Here is a 12,156-nt window from a genome sequence, read left to right on the forward strand (position 1 = left end):
GACATCGAGTTACAATGGTGTTAGGTTCTTGCATGCATGTCGGAAGTTGATTTTAATGTAAATAGGTTTGCAATTCAGTCTGCAGTAAAGTTGATAGAGGCTGCTGATAGGGCAGGGTAACTCAAACTGATGCTGCCTGAGTGATGAGAGAGCTCTCCCAAGATGGTGCGTTGCTCAATAACTCAGTGGTCAACTGTCATACGGCGTGTACTCTTATGCATCAGCCCACCCAGCCCTGCTGCCAGGAGTACGGTTGTAAGTGGACATATGTCAAGCAGGTTGTAAGTCAGATGGCACTTTTATATATAAATGTGACCATATGTCATTGCAAAAAGTGCCAGAATCAACTGGATAATAAGTTGGGGCCGGCCTGCCTTGTAAGGCAAATAAGAAATCCACCAGGTTTGCCACAACAACTGGGGGAGGACAGTCAGGCTGGATTTAGAAATTATAAAATGCTCAGAAGGAAAAGATTAGGTAAAGAAGAAGGCACTTTCTTGAAAATCTACCAAGCAACTTTTGCTTTCTCATCAGCCTGTCCTACACACTTTTAAAAAAACAGGAAAGTGAACAAAAAAGAGGATAAATGCCTGATTGTACCCTCAAAGAGTCATGCAAGCTATCAAGTGTGAGATAGTACTGTAAACTCATGCTTGGAAAAAACTGGCCAGAAAGCATTTGTGACTACGCTGGATTTACTGTAGAGCCTATCAAAGAAATAATGAAATAAATTGACTCTGGCAGAGGAGGTGGGTGGGGACGGGATGCAAGGTATGACACTTGGGGGAAATTCAAGATTTAATCGGTACATCCCAGCAGAGTTAACAGTTTTCATGGAACTGACCCAAACATAATGCATCAGACAAGAAGAATAAGCAGTGCCATAAAGCAAGTGTACTCGTGGTAGTATCACAGAGGGATTACCTTTGTTCTCTGTTCTCATAGAACTATTTTGTTTACAGTGACATCGGTGATATGTGCCTTGAAAGTAAAGGAAATGACAGAAGAGGCAGCTGTACATATAAAGAAATTTTTAGAGAAATAAAAAGGCAAAAAGTCAAACAGAAATCACAATGTATTTTTGCAAAGGTCAAACCCAAAGTCCCAGCCTCTTCTTCCACCTCTACCACCCCTGCCTTTACAGAGGCTTCAAAGATGGTTACTCCTCCTCAAAACATATGGTTTGTGTGTCTGTACAGTATGTGTATGTTTATGTCTTCATAGGCAATTGCAATAAACATACAGCTAGGAATAAACCACCGTGTTTGGGTTACATGATCATTTTCATCATCACCATTTAGTATGAGTAAAAAGCCACAATAATGTAATTGATAAACTGTTTTTTTTTTTTAAGATACAAAAAATATACAAAAGGGGATAAAAACAAGGGAGCTTTTGACAGACATTGCATAACGTCCTCTTCAGCTGAAGAGCACCGTTGCGCAAACGGTTGAAAGCTCCTTGTTTTTATCCCCTTTTTTGTATATTTTTTTGTATCTTAAAAAAAAGTACAGTTTATCAATTACATTATTGTGGCTTTTTTACTCATTATTTTCGATCACAATATAGTGATGCTCCACAGACCATTTAGTATGTCTCTGTCATTGTGTGACAGACTTAGTGAATGTGGCTAAGTATTATCATATTCTTACATATGCATAACATAAGTGGTATTTTTAAAATTACAGTAATGATTTACTATAATTATAATATCCCTGTTGGATGTTATGGGGTATAGGGGAATTTCCTCTTCTTCAGTTGGTGGTGTTTTATGAATTTAATCATTTATATGTATATTTGGTATAAAAATTAACTACAGTGCAGTATGTTTTTTACAGTATAGTATCATAGTACAGGTAGAGTACATGTGTGTGTGTGTCTCTCTCTCTCTCTCTCTCTCTCTCTCTCTCTCTCTCTCTCTGTATATTGTTAATGCTGTATGTATTATACTGACCTGTATTGTACTGTATAATTTTGGTACATATTGACTGTTTATTTTAGATATTAATAAAGTTAATGGCCAACATTAGCTTTTTCGGGGAATCAAGAGTTAATCTGGATTGTCAGTTTCTGCTGGGAGCTAGTGTTCCTAACCCCTTCAAAATTTGAGGGGCAAATGTAATGTTTAACAGATAATTGTCAGTGGGATGTTTTTGGTGAATTGAATCATCATAAGTACATGTATTGAATTTTATTTTGAAAATGTCATTACTGTATAGTGTTTATTTCCATTTACCTCGTGTTGAATCATGAAATCATCAGCATTTAAGGTATAACCTCTTATAAAGTGTTGATCTCTTACAATAGTCTTGAATGTGAAAATGCATTACCAAGAAAATTGCCTGATAAAATGTCAAAATCACCTGGTTTGCATGCCAAACTGAGAGTTAATCACATTATTAATATTTCAGGTGTCCAAAAAACAGCTGCCTGTCTGGTTGTCCCAATGGCAACAGGCATGAGTATGGTTCTTTGTCTGTTAACCCTTAGACAACAAAGGCCCAAGAGCAAATATGTAATTTGGCCTCGTATTGATCAGAAATCGTGTTTCAAGTCTATTATCACAGCAGGTTAGTCAGTTGCATTATGATTTTGTGAAATTGACACTAGACTGCATTTCAGCAAATATAGTGTTGTATTTGTGGGACAGTCATCTTTAATCTCTATATTACACACACAGACACACACACATATACAGTATATATTACATACAGTATATACTATACACAGTATATACAGGCAGTCCCCGGTTACCGGCGGCCTGGGTTATTGGTGACCCAGTTTTACGGCACTTATCTAGCGATGACGATAACTGGATTTTCAGCGCCAGGCTATCAGAGCCAATCTCTGTTCATCGGCGCCAATCCCAGGTTATCAGTGGCGATAACTGGGGATCGGCACTATTATTGCTGTCGGGGAACAGAACCCCGCCCATAACCAGAGACTGCCTGTGTGTGTGTGTGTATATATATATATATATATATATATATATATATATATATATATATATATATATATATATACAGTAATGCCTCGAACTTATATATATATATATAGATTCCAGTTGCATTCCAGTTGCAAATTCACAGACACACAATTTTTCATTGGAACCTAAGTAATGGTCATACACGAGTTTTTCACAGACACGCGAACATTCCCGAACACTGAGAAACCCTGCAAAAGTGTTTGTTTAATTTTTTTTATGAAATGTATAAGTTTTCAAGCTTTTATGTGTAAATTAAATAACATTAAATATTATTAAAAGTAATAATTTCTCTCTCTCTCTCTCTCTCTCTCTCTCTCTCTCTCTCTTTCTTTTAGTGAGATGAATTTTTATGGTACATGTAAACAGGTATGTTTATTTGTTTGATAAATAAACTTTTTACGTAATTATATGTACTAATTTTCAAATATCAATACGATTAATAAAATTAAGTAATAATAATAATAATGATAATAATAATAATAATAATAATAGTAATAAAACTGTAATACAAAATTCGTATTATCTTGAACAAACAAATTCTTCCCTCATCTTTTGTAAGAAGGTGGAAGGCAAAAGCTGTCAGACATGTCATTTAACATGACAAGAATGGGAGTGTTGCTAATCAGTGGTCAAATTTTTCTTGCAATCCTCTCTCTCTCTCTCTCTCTCTCTCTCTCTCTCTCTCTCTCTCTCTCTCTCTCTCTCTCTCTCTCTCTCTCTCTCTGTGTCCATAATATTTCATAAAAAATTTCACTCTCTTAAGTAAGGACAATTGTTATCTCTCTCTCTCTCTCTCTCTCTCTCTCTCTCTCTCTCTCTCTCTCTCTCTCTCTCTCTCTCTCTCTCTCTCTCATTCGAATTAGTCAACCTACATATACAGCACTGTTTCTCTGTATGTCTTTTAACTGTACAGTAGATAATTTTGAATTGATCTAATTTCACCTGTACCGTTTACAAACTGTAAATGCGCCGTTCTAAAACATAGAGACAGAGAATTTCAGAACATAGAGCATTTCAGAACAAAGAGAAAGTGACAGAATAAAGACGTTTTTAAAAACGAGGTTTAGAAGACTTCTAAAAATAGATCGGTGGAATGGGGGAGAGAGTCACACTTGATATTTCAAGTAAGGACCATTCTCTCTCTCTCTCTCTCTCTCTCTCTCTCTCTCTCTCTCTCTCTCTCTCTCTCTCTCTCTCTCTCTCTCTCGTGTTATTCTCTCAGTCTCCGTAATAATTGATAAATAATTTCACTCTCTTAAGTAAGGACAACCCTTGAACCAGGCGATTCTTTACCGTCCGTTCGTGTTGGTTCTCTCTCTCTCTCTCTCTCTCTCTCTCTCTCTCTCTCTCTCTCTCTCTCTCTCTCTCTCTCTCTCTCTCTCTCTCTCTCTCTCTCTCTCTCTCTCTCTCTCATAGTTAGCGCTCACGCGTTTTTACAACTTATTAATTCTCTGTACATCTTTACCTGTACAGTAGATAGTTTAAATTGATCTAATTTGACCTGTATTGTCTATGAAGTGTAAATGCGCTAGTGTTGCAAATACGTTCTAAAAATAGAGACAATAACTAAGAGTTGTATTAGTCCAAATATAAAACACTGTCTGTTCATGAAAAAGCATTTCAGAACAAAGAGAAAGAGACGCAGAATAAAGAAGTTATTAAAAAGAGGTTGAGACGACTTCTAAAAATAGATTAGTTGGAAGGGGAGAGAGAGAGAGAGAGAGAGAGAGATTCTCTTCCAACTCTCAATTTTTATGTCAACCATTGATTTCTCCATTTTAAGGGTAATGTATTAGCTAACTTTTAAATGAAATTGCAGTAACTTTAATTTCATTTAAAAGTTAACTTAATAATTTGGGAGCATGATTAGGGTCATATTTAGTGTTTAAACTCTAGAAATAAGCATTTATTATGCCAAACTTGAGAGAAAATTCAGCCTGCGTGAGGGGTTCTGGAACCTAACTCGCGTAAGTTCGGATTATGACTGTATATATATATATATATATATATTATATATATATATATATATATATATATATATACAGTATATATATATGTATATATATATATATATATATATATATATATATATATATATATATATATATATATATATATATATATATATATATATATATATATATATATACATAATTTATTTATAGTTAGCTAATATCTTCGTGCCATTAGATGCAGTTGGCAATTGCACCTAATGGCATGTATATATATATCTATGTGTATGTATGTATGTACAGTATGTATGTATAACTGAATCACAAAAATATGGAACGTGATGAATATATAAATACATAAAGACAAAATCCACGAAGGAAAGAGAAACAATGGAGTACTGCAAGGTCTTTCAACTTCGTGTCCTTTATTTAGCAGACTCGGTCTGCTAAGTAAAGGACAAGAAGTTGAAAGGCCTTGCAGTACTCCAATGTTTCTTTTTCTCTGTGGATTTTGTCTTTATTTTTATATTATATACTGTATATATATATATATATATATATATATATATATATATATATATATATATATATATATATATATATATATATATATATATATATATATATATATATATATATATATATATATATATATACATATATATATATATAATGCTCATTATATTTTATTCTATGTTTACTTGCCTTTTGTATGATATATATTATTTTCCATCGAAGGGTTTGAGCCAATCATTGTCGAGAATATCCTGGAAGGAGATGAACTGCGAACAGATGTGCCTGAAATAGAAAGGTTAATCACTACTCATGGCCCCGGTGCTATTGCAGTTGTGATGACAACAACCAGTTGCTTTGCTCCTCGTGGGATTGATAAGCTTGAGGAGGTAGAGATCGATTCATGTAGTTTTTTCATGAACAGAAGAATACTTTTTTGGATGGTGGAAGCATGACCTTTGGAACCCCTAAATTGCTTTTAAATATTAACTGCATTCATGGACAACTGGAAAGTACTAGTTTCTCATCTCTGAACAAGGATTAAATCTGTACTTTAAGCTCTAAATGTAGTGTAGTTCTTTTTTAGGTCTATTTGTATTTATTCAGGCTTCTTTAAAACATTCTGCGCAAGAGAAAATTACTAGTGAGTTTTCCATTTTAGTCTCCTCTGTAGTAATTTTGAATTATAAAAAAAACTGAAGTTTCTTGCAACAAAGAAGGTTTAGTATCTTTCTTGCCATATCAGGCTAAAACAAGGACTTGCTTTACTATACCACTAGTAGGCTGCTACATAAACATCTTTATCTTAATACTGTAGAGTGTACTTTCCACATACAACCATGATTTAAGTTCCTGTGTATTTCAGTCATAAAATAATCATGCTCATAGAAGTCAGTACATCATACACTGTACTGTATTTTGTAGCCTTTAACTATGACACCATGAATGAAGCATTGGTCTCCATCTTTAACCTCTTAATCTCTATTGATTTAACGCCTACATTATGAATGGAATATTGTACTGTATTTGGAAATTGGATAAAATCTAATAATTATTTATGGTCAGTATTATGTAGAAGATACATGTCTCAAGCAAAGAAAAGTCATTCATGCAAAACTTTTGGATAAATTTTTTGTGCATCTGAAATTAAAACAATTTTAGGACTCAACTGACAGTTTTCATTATCATGAAGGTGGCTAAGTTGTGCTCAGAGTATGGAATACCCCACGTTATTAACAATGCATATGGAGTCCAGTCTTCAAAGTGTATGCATCATATTCAACAAGCTGCAAGGTTAGTTTTGAAATATGTATACTATCTAAATCAGTAACTATTGCTTATATCTAGTGGACATCTGTTAATTGTGTATGTAAACTAATCAAAATATCTTCTTTTCTGTATCTGTCTGCTAAATGTACACTGTATGGTTTTACTGCTTTGCAATGAATTTGTGTCAAGGGAGAGGGAAATACTGTACACATGTAAGTTACTGGTCTTGGTTGCAAATTTTGCCCCCTCCCCAAAAAAAATCAGCACAACTCTTTATGATTATTGATATTTTCAAGTAAGTTATTGGGTACTTGCATTTACTAACACTATTTAAAGAATTTTTTAGCATAAAAATAAGTTTTTAAGGGAAACCTGTTACATTAAACCCTCATTAGTTTGTGACCTTTGTGAGACTCACACTCTTTTTGTTCACAAAAGAGGAAGAAGGAGCTCTCCCAGCAATGCTGGCATGTGGACCCACAGCCAGGTACCCATCCAAAATCTTAAGTTGTACACACTAAGCACTCAGCTGCAAGATTGTCAGGGATGGGAGGCAGCCACGAGGAATATGATTAACAGGCCTTTTGAAAAACTTGTTTGTTCATCACAGACTCATCAGTCATATTAAGCATAAGTTTCAAATTAGGTAGGAGGCTCAATTGCAGAATACCCAAAATTGTTTGCAGAGTTGGTGGAACCAGGAGACTTCATAGAAAGTGTGATATGCCGGGGACCAAAGCTCTTGGAGAACCCAAGAGCATACAGCAAATCTTTCAGACTTGCAGTAGTCTCAAACAGTAGTGTGTAGGCACAAACCAGGACAGTCAAAAGGAGATCTGAATTATTACACTGCTAAAAGTAGATCTCTCTCTAAAAGTAGATATTACTACACTAAAAGTAGATCACTCTCTAAAAGTAGACACAGAGAGTGAAGATGTGATTGGAACGAGAGCTTCATTGTCTTCCCAAGGTAATATCAGGTGAGTCACTGTAATGATAGAAGAATTCAGCAAGTGATGCGCAGTGAAAGATTCTCCTCATTGCAAATAACATGATTGGCATACCTGAAGACGTATGATACCACAATGCAAAAATGAAACCAAACATGGGTATTCAAAAATTGTATGAAGTAGAAAGACTGGTGATTTACCCTTAACTTAGAGCAAAATAAGAACAGGAGGTTTAACTTGAACAAATCTTGCCTGTGAAAAGCAGAGCGCATTGAATAATTCTTGAATATTTGTTACATGTGGGGTTGAGAGCAAGATGTAACAAAAAAGTAATTTTGTAATTATTTTATACCTGTAGTCACCAGCGAACTGTAAACACTGCCTAGATTTAAGAATTCACATTTCTTGGATAATTATTTAATTCACAATTCTTACACTTAGTATTAAGAAACAATTCAGGATTGAATTGTTTCTTAATAGTAAACTATTGAAAAGTAATATATTTTATAAGATTCAGTATGTCTTTAAGATCCTTTTAAACAAATATGAATATTGGCCAGATCTTATTAACCCTTATAGACCAAGCTGAATATACATTAACAGTACCCAAAGACTAGGCAAACTTTAAGGTCAGCCAGTTTAAAAAAAACACATCACTGGAAAGAGAATGATATGCAAGTGCACATGGTTTGAGAAAAGAATTCTACAAAATTTTCTGTGCCTTCCACAGGAAGTTATTTAAGATTTTTTTGATAGATCAACATGGAGTTCTTTATCCGAAGACTGTCTAAGTTACACTCTGTAAAATATTCATATTAGGATAGATTTTTCCTAGTGTCTTCAGTATAATGATAAAATACCAGTCTCAAATTCAAGTGAAAATATAAATTTATTATCATTTTTGTAAGATATGAAATACTACAAAATATCATTATGACAGAGAACTGGAGAAAAATAGACTATAATAAAGGGAGTACATATTCCAAAATGTAATTGATGATGATAAAACTTGGTTAGTGGTTTCCTCTTTTGTGAACAGATAGCAGTGAATCTGAGGGATTTGACCAGCAGCATTAGGGTCTTAATATAACTGATGGGATTGCAGTGAACAACTTGCTGTTAAAGTTAGATAAAGCATGCTTAAAAATTAAACTCAGACAAAATCTGTTGTATTAATTTTAGCATTCAGAAGAAGGATTTGTTGTCAGAAAACATGAAGAGTGCTGACTAACGCCTTTATTTTTTGGAATTTGCTTTAAAGTACTGTACGAAATAGTTAACTTCCATTCATTATATAAAATTTAGATTGAGATTCAGTAACATGTAGATGTAGCATTTGTCTTTAAATATAAAAGATATTTTGTGCTGAATCTATTTTTTTTAGATTTTGTAAATTTATACATTGGATCAGCCGTAAATAAAAGGTCATTTTAATTTGTATGGAACTTACCAAAGGTCAGACATGGAAATCATTTTTACTTAAACTTCAGTAAAAGAGGGTAATTATTTTTCAAGACTTTGGTAAAAGATGGTAATTATTTTTAAAATACAGTACAGTGGTACCTTTGCACCTTAACAGATATCAACTCAAACAGTTCAATATTTGAATGCTTTGTTTAGTTGACCGTTTTGCTCAACCAAACAAACACAACCAGCTAGAACATGTGAGTGGAGACAATCACTTTTGTGCATCCCAGCTGAACCAAAGGAAAAGTGGTCACTTTACCCATAGCTGTTGTTCAGTGCACAGTGCTAAACTTTGTGTTTTCTTTTGTGACTTTAGTGCAAATAACATGTTTTGATATAGGAAAAACCTATTTTTGTTAGTCGCTGTTCAGACTTCAAGGATTTACCTTCCATGTTTCTGTCAGAGCTCCATGGTGACTGCATTAATATCAAAGAATTCTCTTTTAGTTGGACTTTTGCCCAGGTAATGTGTCGTTATGATAAACATCATAACTCGTGATGGAGTATATAATGGACTCAAAGATAAGAGGTCACTTTCCCTTATCTTCAGCAAAGCTGTACCCAGTTTTCCATTGTCAACACCTGGTAGAAGAGGAAGTGATTATCGCGCATGCGCAATCCACCATATTGTCGACAAATGGACTGGCAAAAAGATCAAGAAGCCATAACTCTGTTTGTCAATGCAGGATGATCCCTCGTCCAAATCCCATGCCTTATCATCAGGGAAGTAGGAGGGTTTTGAGGACTCGGTAGCGACTACCAAAAATAGGTTTTTCCTATGTCAAAACCTGTTTTTTAATAGTGTAGTCACTTGTTTCATCCTCAAGGAGCTTTAAAAAGAAATTGACAGGTGACGAAATGGCTTAAACTCTCAAATTCAAATACCAATAACCCAAAGAAAAAAACATTTCTGGTCCCGGGTCAAGCCACAAGTTTCAAGCCCCATTCTTCATTCCAAATATCCCTCAGGTTAAGGTAACAAAGAACATGAAACTAAACATGAACTTATGTTTTAGGGTGAAGTTCTGCAGTGACTTACCTAAGCATGCTGGGTCTGGTTGCAGTATTGTGACACCTTTCCTCAGCGATAGTTAGCATACCCACCCGTTAGGAAGACCCTGGTTTTCCGCTGTAGCGCCTATGGGATCAGGACTAACCACACCCCCTACTGATACACAGTGTAGTTGAACTTGTTCGAGCTCATGGCAATAATGTTTTGAAGAATACTGTCTCTGATGACCACCCTGTATATTCGGAGACTTCTTCGAAAAAAAAGATTTCTGAAGAAGGCCGACGATGTACTTACTTTCCTAATATCGTGACCTAGGAAAGGAGTGTGGATTTCCCTTTTTAATGAGGGGCACTAAAATTATTCTCAGCCCTTGTAGAGAAAGTAGTTTGCTTCTGCTAGGGTGTAGGAAAATAGGACCCTCTGGGATGTTTGCCGTGACCTCTAGGTAAACCTTAAGTTCTTGAACCAGGCATAATGTCTTTTCTGCAAAATTGAGCTTTCTTATAAAAACAGGAGGTTTTCTTCTTAAAGGATTCTCATTCTTGGCCAAGGACAATAATAACTAATGGTCAGCTGTTTGCATGATGTAACATCCCTGCCCAAGAGAGCCCAGTTCACTAATACGAGCCACTGATGCCAGAGCAGTCGAGAAGATCACCTTTTGCAGCATGCGAATTGTGTTGTAATGGGTCTGCTGACTTGAGGGGTTGACATAAATCTAAGCACCTTATTCAAGGACCAAGTACAGTACTGTAATTGGATGCCTTTTGGGAGCGGGTCTTTGCAGTGCGAAAGACTGGGGAAGGGAAGTGACAAATTATAAGGCTGTTTGAATGTAATGTCAAGTAGGCTTTAATAAAAAAACTTATTACAACATTCATTATTTTGTTAACTCAGAAAGCAGGTTGTAGTTGACTGCAAGTTGATTGTAATCTAACATGTTTTCTTGTTTTAGGTTGTTTCAACACAGTTATAAAGAATTTCATGAATGAAAATATGTCAATTTCTTGTGAAATGTGATCCCCTGTTCTTTTGAGATCCTGTTCTGTCTGTAACACAGTTGATGCCCCAGTGCTGGGTGCCAGAGGTGGGCTTGTTGCTGCTGGTCTGTTCAGTCTGCTGCTGCCATTTCTGGGAATCAACACATAACAATGGCGCCCTACTTGCACGCAACAGTTACTTGACTGTCCAATCTCTCCTCTCTATATCTATACTAGGACCCATCGAGACAACTTATAATGAGCTGTTTCTTAAAACTTACTGCCAGGAGCATATTACAGATTTTGCACATATCTTGTGACCAACCAAATTTTCCTTGTTTTTTACAAGGACTGTACTCATGGCAGGTGGTATGGGCCGTACCCACTAACAAAAAACAAACCGAGCAATTTGCTGCAGAATGCTTGGTCTGAAGGTCTTGCATAATGGCGGTCCTTGGTGCCCTGAGTGAGGAATGAACTCACAACCTTCATATTATGAGACTGAGGTGCTTCCAACTGCACTACTTAAGTGTAAAAACTAGCTTATTTTTTTAAGCCTAGGATACTGTTTATATCTAATCCTAGGCTATTTGGTCTAAACTACCGCTGAGACCAATAATAGGCTATTTCCTAAAATCTTATCTCTTAGCGTAGTATAGGGTATTGCCTAATCCAGATTATTTTAGATCACTCTTAAATGTATAGGCTACATGAAAAAAGAAACTTAATATGTAACCTTATAGTTAGACTATCCTTTTTGTCTAACCCGGGTCGTTGTTTATATCCAATCCTAGGCTATTTGGTCTACTATATAAAACAGTCACTCACTAATGTGTCACCTTATTGCTAGGCTATCACTTAGTCTAATCTAGGCTACTGCCTAATCCAGATTATTTAATTCACACTTAAGGGCATGGGTTACATAAAACACAATTACTGTACCTTAATATGTAACCTTAAAGCTAGGCTACCATCTCATCTAGCACAGATTACTATTTCATTTAGTCCTAGGATACTTGGTCTAGAC

General features: G+C 35.3%; 1 protein-coding gene across 1 annotated transcript in view; it reads left to right on the forward strand.

Moving 5' to 3' along the window:
- Positions 1-12,156, forward strand: part of SecS (Sec synthetase) — an 80,853-nt gene that overhangs the window by 44,595 nt on the left and 24,102 nt on the right. The window contains 3 exon segments of the mRNA XM_067132702.1: positions 2,412-2,570; positions 5,677-5,840; positions 6,644-6,744. Of these exon segments, the coding sequence (XP_066988803.1) occupies positions 2,412-2,570; positions 5,677-5,840; positions 6,644-6,744 (424 nt within the window).

This window comes from Macrobrachium rosenbergii, chromosome 32 (genome assembly GCF_040412425.1).
Source record: "Macrobrachium rosenbergii isolate ZJJX-2024 chromosome 32, ASM4041242v1, whole genome shotgun sequence".
NCBI lineage: Eukaryota > Metazoa > Arthropoda > Malacostraca > Decapoda > Palaemonidae > Macrobrachium > Macrobrachium rosenbergii.